At 54.5% G+C, this 17,699-nt stretch overlaps 2 protein-coding genes across 4 annotated transcripts in view; both read right to left on the minus strand.

Annotated features, from left to right (window-relative positions):
- Nucleotides 1-99: 99 nt before the first annotated feature.
- MUSTN1 (musculoskeletal, embryonic nuclear protein 1) lies at nucleotides 100-1,309 on the minus strand. Its single transcript, XM_082414563.1, has 3 exons — nucleotides 1,153-1,309; nucleotides 621-753; nucleotides 100-411 (listed from the first exon to the last, which is right to left on the minus strand). The coding sequence occupies exons 1-3, from the start codon at nucleotides 1,159-1,161 to the stop codon at nucleotides 305-307; spliced, it is 249 nt and encodes an 82-aa protein (XP_082270689.1). The 5' UTR covers nucleotides 1,162-1,309; the 3' UTR covers nucleotides 100-304.
- Nucleotides 1,310-2,929: 1,620 nt separating this feature from the next.
- The window catches only part of LOC309638467 (store-operated calcium entry regulator STIMATE), a 54,844-nt gene continuing 40,074 nt past the window's right edge, over nucleotides 2,930-17,699 (minus strand). Inside the window, exons 4-8 of one of the 3 annotated variants that reach the window (XM_082414549.1) lie at nucleotides 15,610-15,731; nucleotides 10,389-10,501; nucleotides 9,253-9,330; nucleotides 8,356-8,505; nucleotides 2,930-6,524 (exon numbers count right to left, since the gene is read on the minus strand). In XM_082414549.1, coding sequence (XP_082270675.1) covers nucleotides 6,408-6,524; nucleotides 8,356-8,505; nucleotides 9,253-9,330; nucleotides 10,389-10,501; nucleotides 15,610-15,731 — 580 coding nt within the window. In that variant the 3' untranslated portion in view covers nucleotides 2,930-6,407. The other 2 variants (XM_082414551.1, XM_082414550.1) reach the window with 2 other exon arrangements.

A 17,699-nucleotide genomic window follows, 5' to 3' on the forward strand; every position in this document is an offset into this window, starting at 1 on the left:
AAAAGCTGAGAAGCGTACAGAACATGCCCCACACCCACCTTGCCCACCCCTCCCCTGCATTTAGTGGCCATGGCCAGTGACCAACCAACACCCTCCAAATGCTGGGGCCACTTGGGCATCCTCTTTATTGGTGTTGCCCAGGTGCTGATGCAGAGTCCCTGGGCTCAGGGGCCAGGGTTGTCGGGGAGGGTGCCAATCCCAGAGGCCACGGGTGAGAAGCTATGTTCTGGCATAAAAAAAGAGTTCTTGGGAAAGGCTCCTGTGTCTAGGTGTTGCTGACGGTGAGGGGCGTGGCGTGCACTTCTCAGCCAAAGACACTCTTGGCGGGTCCGGCTTTGGGCTTCTCAAAAACGGTCTCGGTGCCAGTCCGGGCAAGGCTGAACACCGATGGGGCGGCAGAACCAGCTTGCTCTGTGGGGAGGATGGGGAGGAGGTGTAGTCAGGGGCATGGCCTGGCTTCCTAGGGAGGAAAGGCTCCTTTTGTGGGGAGCACACCCCCTGAGCCCACAAGCTCTAAACTCTTAGAAAAAGGACCCATGGGACCTCCCCCCCCAACCCCATCCTCCCTCCTATTGACACACATCTGCACCCCTGGCCCCCATCGTCCCAAGAACACTCACCACACTCCCGCATGACCTGGTAGGTCTTGGACTTGATCTCCTGGTTCTTGGTCAGCTTCCCTCGGGCCCCCTTCAGGTCCTCCTCCTTCACAGGGGGGCGCTTCTTCTTGATGGGGTCTTCCTGAGTGCCAGCCTTTGAGAGTCCAGAGCCTCAACTTACAACCCGAGGCCTCGAGGCTGAGAGCCCTTTCCCACCACTGTGCCTTGGCAGAGACCCCTCTTCCCTGCTCACTTACCTCAAGCCAATTCAAGGCCTCACTCCTCTTCCAGGAAGCCTTCCTGACTATACTTCACAGCCCCCTACCCCGAGTCTCTGCCCTTTTCCCACAAACTGGGAGCTCTGGGGCCATGGCTGTTGTAGCCTCACACCATCTGTGTGCCTGTCCTCCCTGAGCCCCGGTCTTCCAGGAGAGGCAGAGCCTCCTGTGTTTATGCCCAGAGCTCAGCTCAAGACACAGCTGCTAAAGATAACAACGTCCATCCTCCACCCCCACCCCCTGGCACAAGCAGGGCCTGTGCTGGGCCCTCCTACCTGGGACATGGTGGGTGTGGGGAACTGCTCCCTGGAAGGCAGCGGCTGTGAAAGAGATCTGAGCGGCGCCCAGCCCTCTGGAGCTTATATAGTTGGCTTGCCTGTCCCGGGAAGTCACTCCCCCTCCTCTGACAGCTCCCTGATGATTCAGATCCACATAGCCGCTGGCTTCAGAGTTTATTCTTGGAGATGATGGGGGCTCGCTGAGCACTGCTGCTTGGTGGGCTGCAGTTCTGGTGAAAGCAGACAGCTGGGGAGCCCCCGTACCCTTGAGAACAGCTGCTCTCTGGCAGGCGGGAGGTGCTGGGCCTGGCAGCGACTCGCGTTTATGAACGTAGGTCCTGTAATGTGCGTGTGGCACTCTGAGCTGTCCATCTGTGATAGTCCATCCCAGCGTGGGGGGTGTCCCGGAGGAAAGAGCGGGCCCTGAGCCAGGGTGGACAGCTCTGAGCTTGTTTTTCTCTCTCTTCTACCCCTTCCCTGGATTCCAGAGGAAAGAGACTTCCCAGCCCCACACGGCAGCAGGGCGGAGGGCTTCCTGCATCTGCCGCTGGGGAGCATGTGCTCACACCCAGCTCGCTGGGCCCTCACAGTGGACTCAGAGCATGGGGGCTACCCCTGGCTCACAGGTACAGAAGCTGCTGCCAAGGGAAGCCTGGGAGCCGCTCCATCCGCATTTTTGCTGATGCCCCTGTCCTCTGTCCTGTCCAGCTCCCAGTGCAAGTTTAGCAACAGGATGAAGGAGGGAGCAAAGCAACCAGGAAGGGCCGGGAGGAAACTATGCTTTGTGGTAAGGGTACCGGTGAGCTGAAGGCAGGAAACAGCACAGAGCCTCTGACTGAGATGAGGTCACCGAAGGGCATCTGGCCCAAGGACATTTAGGTTGTGAGAGGGTGGGCAAGAGTGAAGCCCACTCAAGGCATGGACAGAGGCACAGGCTCCCTGAAGGTCACTTAGCTCTCCTCTGCTAGTTCCTAACACCCCATCCTTGAAGGGAAGACCCCCAGGGCACAGGGCAGGACTCCGAGCCTGAGGTGAGGGTAGGAGTGGATGTGGGTGGGAGGTCAGGGTCCGCCCCATTGGGTCAGACATACCCAAGCTCCTTGTCAGTTTGTGATGGAGAGTATTTTTATCCTTGAAGGCTCCAGGCAGACGAAACCCAACCAGGCACTGATGTCTGGCTGTCTGGAACACCACTCCGCTGCTGTCAGACCTCATCCCACCCCGATCCCCCCTGCCCGGTCCTGGCCCCAAGAGGCCAATGCGAGCCCTGCCAGGCTCCATCTGAGACAAGTGCTGACATGAGGAATGCCTCTGGACGGGCACAGACTCAGGGCTCCAAACAGGGGCCAAGAGGCACTGAGGGCAGGCCTGGCCTGTGAGGGCACTGCTGCTGGCTCCCAGCACTTCAGCTCGGCCCCCACAGCCAGCTCTGCCCGGGGGGGCACCTGCCTTCCAGCCCTGTGGCCTCAGGAACAAGGATGTGGGATGTTCACTCCTCACACTCCATCTCTCCGGCACCCTTCACTCCTCGGGGGGCGGGGGGCAGGCAGAGTGGCTTTTACTCGCATTAACAGGGAAGTGGAAATGGCAAGAGTATGTTTGGGTTTTTCCCCTTGGCAGGTTTTGGCTCCCACATCTGCCATAAGGAGATGTCAGATTCATTCTCACTCTGTTTTCTGGGGAGAACCTTCTAACTCACTGGGGCCATTTTCTTGACCCCCACTAAGCTGTTTCAACTTCACAGAACACACAACCAGCAACCACAAAAGTGATGGTTTCTTTTTTTAAAAAACTGTAATAAGATGTCAAACTTTATTGTAAACCACTTTACAATGTAAGTACATCGTCTTCCCTTTCATTTCAAAAATGTGTTTCTGTGAATCGTAACACCACAAATTTAACCACCCCCACTGGGAGGGCAGTGGAAGTCGGTCATGGTTTGCTCACATAGGTCTGACGTCTAATAAACTTCATGAAAAGAGAAATCAAATTAAACCAACCCACCCACCCACTCAGGAGCTCAAGGTCCCTCCCCAAGAGCAAAGCCCTTCAGAGCTGCCAATGTTTCACAGGGTAAAACACAGAGCTCTCCACTCCTAGTTGGAAACGTGTGAAACTTCTAAAGGCCGGCCCTGTCCCCTACAAGGTGGCTGCTCTGGCTGACGGCAAGTTCCCAGAGCCGTCTGCATTTGCCTGGCTGCAAAAAGGCCAGTGAACTGCAGTCTGGAGGGCAGAGTGAGCTGCTGACAGCTGCTCCTCCCTCCAGGCTCCTGGGGCAGCCTTCAGACGGGGACTCCGGGCTCCAGCCTCTAGGCCCACACTGAGGAGGGGAAGAAACAACCTGAATTTGAGCCTTTACATATTTTCCCTTTAAAGGCATGACAGGTCAACACTAACCCATGACTCCTGTTGTCAGGAAGAGGCACAGGTTAAGGCTTGAGGCAAGAGGCCACCAGTGTGCCCGAAGGCTAATTGACGGGCCTTCACGTGGCAGGTCTTTGGGCTGAGCAGACCAAGAAGCCACTGCCTGGGATCTCACCAACATCCCTCCTTGCCATTGTCAATATCCCACTGTCAGCGAAAGGAAAAATGGGCAACAACGATCTCTTCCATTCAGATTTGACAGTTCTACCTCACCGGGTTATTTCTATCAGTTATAAGAAACTCGTTCATGGCCTTGACTTACAAGTTTCCATTATGGGTGGCTTGGCTGAGGTCCAGATTAGGACAAATCAGACGGATGGCGCACAACACCCAGTTGGTGTCCCGTGGTTTCTCAAGCACAATGATGCTTGCCATGTGGCAGGTGAAGAGCTGCACCTCATAAGGCACCTTGGAGCAGGTGGTGAGGAAGCTTATCCCAGGGATAAGGCCAAACACATCAGGCCACGCCGTTTAGGCCCGCACGCTGACAAGGCCCTGTACGATCAGACTCCCTGTTACACGTCCATGTCCTAGTTAGCCAGCTATACAACTGAGGCTCAGAGACTAAAGCCCTTTCAAAATCAGGATACAGGGAGAAACCACTGATCGCTCGCTACCTCTTTGTCCCCCAAACCCACTGCCCAGCAGGCGCTGGGACGAGCCTTGAGATGAGCAGATCATCTGGGGTCTGTAACACATAGTTTCCATCCTTCACACCTGTGGCTTCCCCACCCCCGTCCCCGGTTTGGAAACATGAGGAGCTCAAGACTGAAAGTGAAGCTCAGATTCTGGGCTCAGGGAGGTGCAGGAAACAGCTGCGGCCACAGGTTATTCAAACCAAGACAAAACAGGAGGACAGAGTAAGGCAAGTCAGCGATGCCTGCCACCTACCAGGACCGCTGTCAGTCCTGGTCTTCCCAGTGGGGAGGCCCCCACTAACACAGCCGAGGGTGGAAGGGGGGAGGAGCATAAAATGAGAGCAAAGCTAAGGGAGAGTGGAGATGGGCTCCAATCTCACCCTGCTCTCCTCTCCAGCTGCAGGTGCCCACCGTAACAGAGTCACCGCCCACTGCAATTCAGGTCCCAGCTCCTCTGGCCCTCTGGACTCCTACAGGACGACAGGCTGCGAAGGCCTCTGCAAGGCTTGTCCCTCCATGACCCACACAAGGTGAGACCGTGGGAGGCAGAGGACAGGCCCAGGATGCCTGGTTTAACAGCGTGGCTCACATGTCACAGTTCAGACCCAATCTGCTTCAGTGACACGTTTTTATGTAGGTTTTTAGGTAGGAACCTAAAAAGAAGGTTCTGGGTGGTGTGACCTCCCTGCACTGATCTCACTTCCAGCTCGCACCTTAGCCATGCGGTTCTCTATTCCTAAACTTCCATGACTGCCTCCGGGCTGGGACAAAACACTGGGCTGCTGCTCCCACAGCAGGGCAAGTACCTGGGTCAGCCCATTCCACTGCCGGGCAGCAGACTCCCAAAGCCACGGGGCCTATGCCCATGCTGGGGAGTGGGGGCCACAAGCTTTGAAGCACCTCGTCCTGCCTGTGGATGCAGAGAGCAAGCTCGCTCACCTCCACCCGCTGGTCTGGAGGATGTGAAAAACAGGATCACTTGGTCAGACAGGCGTTCTCTAGAAGACGAGTCGACAACACTAAGCTGATAGGCAAGGCGTAGCCTGAGAGGAAGTTCCCAGAGCTGGGTCCAGAGCCTGGTTCTGAAGGCTGCACCATGGGAGGCGGGGAGGCCGAGATTGTGTTTTAAACTTCAGATCTGGAGGCTCTGAAGAGAGGCAGGGAACAAACAGGAGTGGTTTGGAGTCTCAATTTCTCTGGACACAACATCCTCTTACGCTCCTTTTTCCGGCATGTTTCACTAAGACCTCTAACCTGCCAGCAGAAGTGCCAAGGAGCTGGTGGGCCCTGGGCAGAGCCCTTCCTGTTCCACCCTCACAGGGCCCTGGATCCACATTTGGACCGGCCACTTCCTGCCCAGGCCTGACCTTTGCAGAACCACCGGGTTTGTTGATTTCAGATGAGGGCCCACCTCCCTTCCTACCGGAATCATTTACCTCATCTGATCATAGATTACCTAACAACGTTCCAAATAAAAAATTCCCGACTTTTTCCTCCCACCAGTTCACAACCCATGAAAGGCAAACAAACCCATTTCTTTGGGGATTAAAAAGAGTTTTTAAATACAATAGTATGAAAATATAACTTAAAAATATAAAAGTTAACAGCATACGGAAGACTTAAAAATCTATGTTTTGCCCATGAGTCCCATAGGAAATAAACATATACTCAAAAAACATTAACACTGTGACAGCTCATAAAACCAGCTATAGAAATCAATAGTTACAAAAGCCATTTCGAGTAAGAAAGCGTTGCGGTTCCAACCTGGTCAATGTGTAACTTTTAGCCCCCAAACGTGTTACGTCTTCACATTCCCCTGAGCCTTGGCGAAAGGCTCCACCCACGGTCTGTGTGCACGTGAGTTCTCATCCTCGAGGCCACCCGGCCAGACGCAGGACAGGGCTTCTGGGTCCCTCACAACACCGCTTGGGACGACAACACACAAACAAAACGCCTCGCTTGCATATTTGGTCAGTGTTTGTAGTGCAACTGAGTGGGGACCTCCAGCTGCCACGCCGGGCCAGCGGCCTCCCTCCCTTGGGTCACAGTAGTCTAGGAGTGGGCACAGACCGTGGGAGGAGTGGAGGTAGAAGAGGGGCAGAGAGAGGAGGGAAGGGAAGACGCAGCAGAGCGACCCTCGGCCAACCAGTGGCTGGCCAGGCCCCGACCTGACCCCAGCTCGAGGATGCGTCATACAGGCAGCCCGAAGCGGTGCTTCTTTTTCTTCGCGGGCTTCAGGGGGGTCAGTCTCCGGAGGTCCTCCTCCACATCGGACTCCTCCATCTCATCATCGGCCGAGATCAGGATCTGAGTGGTGGAGAGGCGTGGCCCTGAGTCACTGCCTGCAGCACCCTCTTCACCTACCCACCTTGGACCCCGGCACAGAATGCCAGCCTGTCTAGGAGGCCTCAAGTGTCGGATTTCTTTAGGAGAGGGTGATGGGGAGGCCCCCTTTACAGAGTGAGACAAGCTGGCCCACCCCAGACTTTTTTTTACACCACGTGCATCCACGGGCTACTGATACCAGTGCTGAGTCGATACGCCTCCCCTCTGCTCGTGCTCCCGCTTCTCCATCCAACCTCCGGCTGGGACCGAACCCCCGTCAGAGCAAACTTAGCCTACGGTCATCCTGGCAAAAAAGCCCAGTCTTCACACATGGAGTCTTAGGTCCTTGAAATTGGTTCAAATACAGCAAAAGCAGACTGAAAAGCCCCGTTTTGAAAGGAAAACACCTGTGGGGCACAACATAAAGCATGGAGATTTCAGAGTGTCTGCTCTGAGCCAACCTGGTAAACTTCTGAAGACAAACAGAAGCCCTCTGCTCTTCTGAGCCCCCAGAACGATGCAGCCACGCAGCTAGGGCATCCGGGGCAGACACTCATTCACTGCCCACCTGCCTGGCTCCACAGACCTCAGAGCACCGGGGAAGGACTGGCACAGCCCAGGTCAGGATGGAGAGGCCCGAAGCGCACCTGTGCAAGGGGAGCTCATTCTCCCCCCGGGCAGGGCAGTCTCACCACCCCTCCCTGCAGGGCTTCCTGCCTCCAGTCTTGGTCCCCTGATCGAACACTCTGGCTCCCTACCTGCCGCACAAGCACATTCCCATTCCTCACGCTGGATCACAAAGCACCTTGCCCAGCTAACTCAGACCTTTGCCCGTACCTACTTCTTTCTTGTCATTCCGTCCTACCCTCCGGAATATATGCTACTCTGGCCACAATAAATTTCACATTAGTACCCAAATGCCAAATCACATGACTACAACTGCTCAGGAGCAGCTGCTTCTGCCTGAAACGCTGTTTGTCATTCACCTAATGTTCACTGCGCTCTTACAACCCGACAGGCCTTGTGCCAGATTCTAGGGACACCTAGAGAAGCGACGGGCTTCCCCTCTGTCCTCCATCTAGTCAGCTTTCAAAGCTCCCTCCAGGACGCCCCCAAGAGCTAAACCAACTGTTCCAAGTCCTCACAGGGCTTTTTCAATGCCTCAATCTCAGAATTTATCGCAGAGTGCTATGATGGGCTGTGCAGGCTGTCACCTTCCTTGCCCACAAGTCTGAAGGCCTCAGCCATTTCTGTAGCCCCCATCCCACAGCACAGTGCAGGTGCAAAGTGAGTGCTGTGGGCTGCCTAGGACACAACCTTGCCTCCAGGCTCCTATTTATGACCACCAATCTCCCTGAAGTCCAAACATTTGAACTCAGGAAACCTGAAAATAAGGGGAGGTGAGGTTCTCCCTGGGAGGTCTGGCTACTCCTACAGAAGTTTCTTGGTGGCTTAGCCAACACTTCCCTTGCTCTTTGGCGACAGGCAGGGATTCAAACGTCTTGATGCTTAAAGGTCGACGACCAGGCCCACACGTCCTTGACAGCTTCCCTGGAACAAGGCAGCTCCTCCCTTTCCTGTCTTTCTCCACTGACAGAGGGGCTACAGGAGGCGAGCCACCCCCAACAGATGCTCCAGCTCCCGGCCCTAGGAAGGCCCATGGGACAGCAGGAATGGGTCCAGGCTGGATGGGAGCTGTCAGCCTCCTCTCCCTCCCGCTGGCTGGCACTGTGACTCAGCAATCAAGAGAAGGACAGATGCAAACACAAGACCAGACCCCTCCTGGGTCAGCGGCACGAGGGCTCGGCCCTACCTCAGACTCCGACTCCTCGTGGGACGCGGCCCTTCGGTAGCGGACCTTGCTGCCATTCCTCGAGTCCTGGTTGGCTCCCCTTTCTTCTAGTTTAGCTTTCGTCCTTCCCTTTCTCATGAGGAAATTGTCCACTACCCAAAACATCAGAGCCTGGGGGAAGGAAAATGCAGGTTACTCCGGGATAAGCCATTTGTGAAACCAAGCTGAGCAGCCCCACACCCATCCTTCTCACCCCTGCTCCAGATCACAGCATCGAGAACCAGGGAAAGGAAAACATCATCCAGGCCCCCTGCTCTCTCTCTCAGCAGTCTACGAAGAGATTCCCAATCTCTATGTCCCTTCTTCTGTTTCACCCCAAGGGGTTCTGTGGTGGTGACTGATGGGGACAGCCTGCCCTGGTTGCCGCAGCAGTTGGCAGAGCGGGGCCTGAACCAAGGTCTCTGGACTCCTGGTGGGGGCTCCTCCCCTGGGCCGAGCAGTTGGCCGGCACACCTGCCACATCTGTCATCCCCAGGTTCCTTTACTGTTTCTTTTCTTATTTCTTAATTTCTAGCCAGAGTGCTCATGAGTTTCTCTTGGAGCCCTGCGGTCAGGAATGAACGACAGGGGTGAATTCCTGACGATCTTAATCTAGAAGCTGCTGTTACACACGGGGCAGGGAGGGCAAGACAAAGATCCCAGGACCCTTCATTTTGCACAGAGGCCCCAGAGCAGGGATGTGCATGTTGAGGAAGCAATCCTGCCATTTCCAGGTCCGGGGTGGGGATGGGAGGTGGCAAATGCTTGCATGGAGGGACCCGAGGGCTATAACGTGTTTTCTCCATCAGACTCAGAATTCTGACAGACGTGGGAAGGCAGGGGGCAAACAGGGGTTAAAAAATGCAACAAGGCACTGACATTGACAAAGAAGGGGACGATCAGCATGACGATGGCCAGCTTCAGGTCTGGGTTTTCAATGGGATTCAACAGGGCCACCTGTAAAGAGAAGCAGACTCAGTGAGGGCAGGGGAGACCCCAGAGAAAGTTCGGGGCGGGGGTCGGGGAGTGGGGGGGTGATGTGGCACTGGAAATCACCCACGAGGCCTTGCGAGGGGGCTTAGCTTAGACACTCCCCCCAGAGCCCTGATGAGAACAGCACCTCACACCCAGGGCCTCACAGTCCCCAGACCTGACTGCTACCAAGGGACTGACCCCCTTGGAGACCACTGGGAGCAGTTAGTGCTTGAGCTCCAGTCCTGGTGTGGACTTGAGAAGAGAAGCGACGCGGGGATGGGGAACAGGGGTGGGGCGGGAAGCACTTTACGAAGCAGGCACGGGGTGGGGTTGGAAGTGTGAGGAGAGAAGGAGGTCAGTGGGCGCTCATCACAGCTACTAGCAATGAGCTGCCGACCACTTTCTAACAGAAACCCTGCACCCCAACCGCCTCCTCAAGGGCAACAGCTCCCAAAAGCCTTGGTTTATTTTCTTAAAAAAATAAATCTCAGCCACAAATAAAACCAAAGCAGGCCAAGATCTGAGTTACTTGTCCCCGAAGTCTCTTTGGCTGGTTTCCTGTGGGCAGTGGAAGCTTAACTGCACAGCCCTGGGGCCAGAGGGCAGGGTTAGGAACCATGGGAACCTGTGACCAGCCACTGCCTGTGGCACCAAAAGGCTCGACTAAACCACTGGCCAAGACAGGTGTATGAGGAAGCACCTGCAAACGTAGAGAACACCCGCTGACAACACTTACAGTTAACCGACCACCATAAGCAAGCCCAGGGTGGGGACTGTATTTTCATGGGCTTTATATATTCCAAGGCTTAATCTAGAGCAGACGTGTATGGCCGAAGTGGAAGGATGCTATGTAAAAAACTGACAAGTTACTGCTCTTGATAGGCAGCCAGGAGCTGCCCCATCAGAACCAATCCAGGTGCATTCATGGAGTTAAAAAAAACAACAGCAACCAGTTTGGTTTCCCAGTAGGGCTGGGGTGGGGAAGTACTGTCTTGCTTAGCGTCTCGAGGAGCTGGTAAAGAAGGGAACAAGAGGCAAACCTTCTTCCACTGAAGTATGAGGAGGACAATGAAGACGACAGATTTTTCAAAAATCATGATCACGATGTAAAGGGCACACTGTCCAACCCAGGCTCCGCACTGCAGAGGGTCTCCTGCAGGGAGAGCGGGCTTGGTCACGCGGGGCGCAGACACCAATGCCCCGCCCACCCACTGCCCACAGCTCCTGTGAGCCCTCACACCCCACCCCACCCCAGAGCTCCTGAATGAGTCCTCCAGAGCACCAAGAATCAGCTCGGCCGAACAAACAAACGTGGGTGTTTTAAACAAAATCAGAGAATTCCTAATTTGGAGATACCAAAGTGGCCTTTCTTTCAAGACAGCCCAAGATATAATTACAAAGCACTAAAGTTAGTAAGTGCCCACTGCTGGAGCTCAGAAAAGCTGGCTCTTTTTGTCCACTGGCAGCTGAGGCTGTGTTAAGCAAGACTGCTATTATTATCCGTTGTTGATTTTTCCAGTGGCTGTAGTGCTACCCGTCCTTTCCCCCGTCCATGAGCGGCCTGAGGGTTTGAATCATGTAGGCAGCAAATGACCTCTTTGTTTGTCTCTTACCCCAGGCCCACCCACTCTCCCGGCCATTCCTGTTGCCCTCAGCCCTGAAAGCAGAAACCTGACTCTGGGGAAATTCAGATTCTGTCTAGGGGGGCACCCCAAAACACCTTGGGCTGGGGACATGGAAGAAAAGAGAGGAGCCTCCAAGGTGAGGAGGGGCTGTGACAAAGGTCCGTCTGTGATCCCACTGCTCACTGCTTGAGAAACAGCACAGCAATCGCAGGAATCCAACAGTCCGCACTGGGGGACACTCAGTGCCTCCAGAAAGTTTCAAAAGGGGCTTGATGCAGGGTGGAGGACCCCTCCAGGGAACATTCTACATCCTCAGTGACAGGCAGAACCCATGGGACGGGTGAGTCCCTGGGGAGCCACAAACGCCTCCAGAGCGGGAGACCCAGGGGAGAGTGGGGGGGTGCGGGGACGCCGCCAGGGGCCACTCTGGAAGCCCTGCCGGAGCTGTGTGACCACGTTGGCCCAGAGGGGGCTAGAGAGTAACACTGCAGGGGAGACAAAGGCCCCAATCCAGGCTGTGAGGAGAATCTGGCCTCCAGAGGAACCTCTGGCTTCTCATTTGATTCTGCAGTTTCTGCAGCAATCCCTGTCCAGCATGGGTGCCGGAGGCCCGCAGCCTTGCCAGCTGTATGTGGTGGAACCCCAGTGGACACCTTCCAGCAGCTGTAATGGACACAACCCCAGGCCATTCCCTTTTCTGGAAAACCTCTGGAGAAGTGCACAGAAAATATGCAGAAAGACATCACTGCCTCTTCTGCGGTGTCCTATTTACTTTCACATTTGAGGCAAAAAGCCATTTCAGAAGTGCAATCTCTCCTAACTAGATTTTTAATGGAGTTTTGTAATCCTTTCGGTAAACTACCTGACATTATTGAGGAAAGTCCTCAAAAACAGCAGCTGAAAATACTTGTTAAAAACTGTTAAGTGAAACGGGGGACAGTCAGACAGAAGCACTGGTAGGATTGGAACTAGTGTGTCTGAAAGTCAACACGAGTTAACATTTAATATCAAAAGAAAATACACTTGCTCAGAGCATGCTCACTCCATTTGCTCCAAGTTTTAAGTGGCCGACAGAAAAAGAAGATGCTTTTCCTTCTCAGGGGGCCTCACACTGCCCCCTGAACTCCACTGCTCTGAGTTCCAGAGCCACAACTTAGAGGCAGCTGCCTCTGTTTTTCATGTAGATGCTTGAGTAAGAAATTCTAAAAACACGGTGAGGACTTCCCTGGTGGCACAGTGGTTAAGAATCCGCCTGCCAATGCAGGGGACACGGATTCCAGCCCTGGTCTGGGAGGATCCCATAAGCCACGGAGCAACTAAGCCCGTGCACCACAACTACTAAGCCTGTGCTCTAGAGCTTGCGCGCCACAACTACTAAGCCTGTGCTCTAGAGCCTGCGCGCCACAACTACTGAGCCCGTGCGCCACAACTACTGAAGCCCACATGCCTAGAACCCGTGCTCCGCAACAAGAGAAGCCTCCACAACAAGAAGCCCATGCACCACAACGAAGAGTAGCCCCCACTCGCTGCAACTAGAGAAAGCCCGTGCACAGCAACGAAGACCCAACGCAGCCAAAATAAATAAATAAATAAATAAACAAACAGATAAATACATGGTGGAAAAAAAAAGTAAAAAGTCACATGTGACCCCACTCTCACACACCGTTTCCTCCAAGCATCCAGCCCTCGCAGCCACAGCTGGAGTGAGCGCACATGTGCTGGTTTTTCTGATTTGTTTCATTTGAGAGCCTGTCCACAGCCTCGTCTTTTAAGGACAGACAAGCCAGGCATTCTCGTGTGCTCTGCTTTTTACCACACTGGACACACTGAGGTGCGTGGGCATTTGTTTTTGTTGGATTATTTCCTCAGGATAAATCACAGGGATGGATGGGACCAAAAGGATGGAACACTCTGTATCTAGAGAGGCCTCCGGAGGGAGTACAGGGACAGGGGCGGGCAGCAAAGCCCACACACCACTGGTGCCCAAAGGACAGAGACCTTGTTTTCAGGGCTTCTGCCTAAGGAAGAGCAGCCTGGTCTTCAGACTGCAGACACCACGTACTCCCTGGACCCTGTCTCGCCCCTCAGGGCTGTGTAGTCTATTCCCCACGGCCCATGTTCTTGTTAGCAAGTTCACCTTCTCTTCTAGGGACCATGGAAACACCTAGAAAACAAGCCCCTTTTCTTCTCTCACCTGAGAAGAGAGCTCTGTGGCCTACCTGGAACTACTGCCTCAAGCAGATGGGCCGGTTAACAGGTGCAATAGGTAGATAATGTCCACAACCTAATCCCCAGAACCTGTGACTATGGAGCTACTGTGGCAGAGACTCAAGGCTGCAAGTGGATTAAGGCTGCTGATCAGCTGACTGAGAGAGAGCGCATCCTGGCCTATCCAGGTGGGCCCAATGTGATCACAAGGGCACTTCAGAGTGGAAGGAGGTGGGGGAAGGTCAGAGTGATATGATATGAGAGGAACTCAACCTGCATCTGCTGGCCCTGAAAATGGAGGAAGGGGCCACGAGCCAAGGAATGTAGGTAGCCTCCAGAATCTGGAAAAAGCAAGGAAACCGATTCTCCCCTCAGAGACTCCAGAAGGAACCAGTCCTGCTGACACCCTGGTTTTAGTCCGTGAGACCCATGTCAGACTTCTGAACTACAGACAGATAATAAATTTGTGTTGTTTTAAGCCACTAATTTTGTTGGTAATTTGTTATAGCAGCAAGAAAAAACAATAGAAATTGACAGAAATAGAAACCAGGTAACTGACATCCACTATCCTTCCTCAGCCTGGGGAGGGAGGACCCAGACGGTCCTCGATAAAGGGCAGCTTCACGTGGAAACACCCTGGCTTGAAGACTCTGGTTCCCAAAGGCAGGGGTGGGATGACCCAAGGGCAGGGGCTGAGGCAGGCTAAGTGGGTGGAGGAGGGTGGCATGGAAACAAGAGGTTTAAACAACCACTGCCTTCTTCCTTTCAATCTCTCTTAAGGATGCAAACAAAACATGCTGGGAATAGGTGGTACCATAATGTCCAGCGTATCAGGACCAGACTTGGCCTCCACTCCCAGGTCACAGAGCGGCATGACTGGCTATGAGTGGCTCTCTCATAGCACTGCTCAGCTACAGTTGAGTCGAAAGCCCTGCCTTCCAGAATGGATCTTAACAGCAAAGAAGAAGCTATGAGCACTGCTCTTGGAGATGGTGGGAGGACTGCATATCCCAGTGTAGTAGCCAAGAGGCCCTCCAAGCTGTGCACTGTCTGGGTGAGCTTCCTGTGTCACTCAACCCCTGTGGATGCCTATCCTATAAATGAGGATGATGTTGCTTTGGTCCACGTGTGCTGTGGTCCATTTCCATCCTCCAAGTTGAGAAGTCAATGACTTGGAGCTTCTCTGCAGCCTTCCCTGGAGACATAGGGGCAGATGCTGTGTGTTGGACACTATCTTAAGTCAGTGATTCATCAGGCATCAAGTAACAAGGCTAAGAAAAGCCCTCCCCTGAGCTCATCTCCCGTCAATGGAGACAAACAATTACTTAAGATTTCTAGAAATACCCAAGGCACTCACAGCCAGCTCCACGAACCGGCTCCCCTTTTAAATGTCAGTCCCTTGTGAGTCTTCAGCCATGTAGGAGTGAGCGGCCATCGGGCCCAGAGCCATGAGCTCTTTGGGAGGTGTGACCAGGAAAGGAGAGTGGGATCCAGAATCCCACCGTCGTTCCATCACAGAATCCCTCCTTCTTGTCCCACGTGCCCCTCTCATGGCAAAGACTCCACTGATGTTATTCCCATGAATGGGAGCTCCTGGCTCCAGACAGCAAGGCCTGTTGTGAAGGTGGGAGACAGCTAAATCCCCAGAGCAGGGCAAGGCCCAAAGAAGCCCCTCTCACCAGCAGCCCCGCTGAGGGCACACCCAGCTGTTTCTCTGGGGGTACCAAGTAAAAGGCACTGCATTTGTGCCCAGAGCCAGCATGAAGGCAGCTTCCTACCCAGGCTGTATCCCATGGGGTGTGACAAGATGGAGTGGGTCAAAGCTGGGTCAGCATCCCCAGGTCACCTGCTTCAAGCTGTGTCTCTGTGAGTTGAGGATTCACCTGGTGTCCCTGGTGACCGTACATGCCAGATGCTGGGGTGGGGGCAGCCCACGGTCAGCAAGGTGACTTGGCCCCGGGGTGGGGGGATGGACACTCCAGTCCTGACCTTGTGAGACCCAGTAGTGGAATGGCCCAGTGACAGGACAAGCACAGACATGCAGCAAAAAGAGGGGCAACTCCCAAACTGAGAGCCGCCTCCCATCTCTCTAGTGAGGTGGGCAGGTGGTATGAGCCTGGTGGGAAGTGTGGCAGAGTGAGGTGGCCTTACACCCCTGCAGTTGAGGGCTGTGCCCCTCCCTGCCTCTAGGGTGTCTCCTGTCTCCTAGGAGCCTAGGCAGCAAAGCAGGCACCCACCTGCCTTGGGCATGTGGCAGGAGGTTGGAGCTCAGGCTCCAGAACAAGCCTCTCCACCACACAGAGGACAAAGCCACCAGCTCTTGAAACTTCTTCGAACCCACTGGACTGGAGGGCTGTACAGGGCAAGGAGCAGAGCCCCCTCCAGGAAGCCCCCTCCACAGCCCTGGCTAGCGTCCGTGGTACGTTACCATATTCGCCAAAACGCAGGGACTCCCACTGCTGCCACTCCACCAAGACGCTGACGGCGCGCACGCCCATGTAGATGAGCAGCATGCCCACGGTGGCGTCCAGGAGGAAGTTGATGAGGTACCTGTGAGGAGAGGGCACAGTGGCACCATCAGGAAACACCACCCTGGGTGGGAGCTGGGCCCACGTGCTGCCAGGGCCAAGGTCAAGGCTGGGGACCCAGCACTGTTTGGTCCTGTTCTGGGAGGTGGGAGCCTCCAGTGTGCCTGTGCAAGAGGCTGCAGGGCTCACCTCCGGGAGCCCAGGAAGGCCTCACGCCCCGGGACACTGCACTGCTCAAAGTGGGTGGAGGAGCGACCAAGAAACTCGAAAGCCCTCAAGTGTTCCTGCCAAACGAAGACTGGGACAGAGTGCCTGGAAGCAGCCAAGGAGGCCGGTAGGAAAACAGAAACAAGGCCCCGAGACAGTGCTGCTGCAGCAGAGTTCAGGAAATGGCCTCGGGGTTTCCTAGACCAAAGAGGGCAGGGCCACGTGGCCCTTGCTCATCCCTGTGCTTCAGAGCCTGCCATGGAAGCAAGCACAAGTAAATATTTCTAAAGAGAAAGCTTAACCTCCCATGGAAAAGGCAAGATGATGGAGGAAGGAGAGGAGGGTCAGTAGAGCATGCCCACCCTGACCTCTCGTTCTTGTGGGGTCTGTTTCCATCTGCCCGACACACACCCCTTCCCCTTCCCTCACCAAGGAAAGGCCCCTGGCTCACTGGCCTTCCCTCGAGGGCCCTGAACGCAGGCTGCAGCTCTCCAGACAAAGCAGGAGACAAGCAGTCACGGGGTCAGGTGCTCGCCCTCCAGATGCCACATGGCTAGGAAACCCCCCTAGGGAAGCTCCGGATACCACAGACCAACTGCGGCACTGCTGAGTTGCTCAGGCTTGAGACATTTTATGCAGGCCCATGGCCCCCAACCCCAAGGCCCAGCCTCAGCGGCCTCAGTGACATGCACAGCACTCTGAAACCTAGGGAGCATGTGCTGAGGGGGGAAGGGGGCGGCTGCCAGTGCCCTGGAGTGGTGAGAAAACCAGAGGGAGGGGACAGCCTGTTCTTCCTGCCTGCCCTTCCTCTTTAAAATCACAAGGGGTCACTCTCAGACCACAGACCAGAGAAGGCATAGCGACTGCTTCCCAGGCAGTTTCTCCAAGTTCACAGCTGAGCTCTGGCCCTAGGCTAAAGCTGCTCTCAGATGCTTAAACTGCATTGGTTTCAAGTGGTTCTGATATCTGGGACCCATCCTGAAAATATCAAGAGAAACTGATACACATGCAGGCATTAGTTCATTCACCCCTAACCAAACATTGATTCAAGCCTACTGTGTGCCAGGCCTTGGGAATAAAGACAGAAAGCTCTAGACTCTGTACTCAACACAGGTGAGACTGGCAGCCAACAGGGTATCCTGTGGGTCCCAGAGCCAGACTGGTTCAGTTCAAATCCCCGCTCCATCACTCTTGAGCTGTGTGAACTCAATTAAGTTATATAAATCTCTCTGTGCCTCAGTTCTCTAACTTTAAATGAGGATAATCCGAGTATCTATATTGCAGGGCTGTTATGAGGATCAAACGAGTCAACATACGTGAACAGTGCCTGCCACGTATTAAGTGCTACACAAATGTGCCGTTAGAATCATAGCTCCTCGGATGTCACAAAAGCCAAACTCCCACCCAGAGCAGTATCCCCAGCACGGGGCACCCCTGCAGCCACAGGAAGTTGTTCACCCTCCTCTGTTCGTACATTTCTCCTCTCCCAGAACTGACTGGCTTCCCTTCTAGGTCTGTAGAGTACCAAGATGCCCCAGGTCCAGCCCAACCTTTCCCCCATTTGTAAAAAGTCACAGGGCTATTCACGGATGATGGGGCTGGAATGGATCCTGCTGCAGCACTTGCTCTTCCACAGCCCAGGACCTCTCCACTCTGTGGGGCAAGGCCTGCTCTGCCTGCCTAGTCTCCCCTCAACAGCTCTTCAACTGACTGCTGGAGCTCACATGTCTTTCCTATGTTTTAATGACAATATCCTCTGATTGAGCTATTAACATCTTCATTG

This window comes from Balaenoptera physalus (assembly GCF_965194825.1).
Source record: "Balaenoptera physalus genome assembly, chromosome: 11".
Taxonomy (NCBI): Eukaryota; Metazoa; Chordata; class Mammalia; order Artiodactyla; family Balaenopteridae; genus Balaenoptera; species Balaenoptera physalus.

Bases quoted from the DNA above. Each gene is read 5' to 3' on its own strand.
- MUSTN1 (XM_082414563.1), bottom strand. The intron at 412-620 runs GTGAGTGTTCTT...TCCTCCCCACAG, and splicing joins CCAGGTCATGCGGGAGTGTG to AGCAAGCTGGTTCTGCCGCC.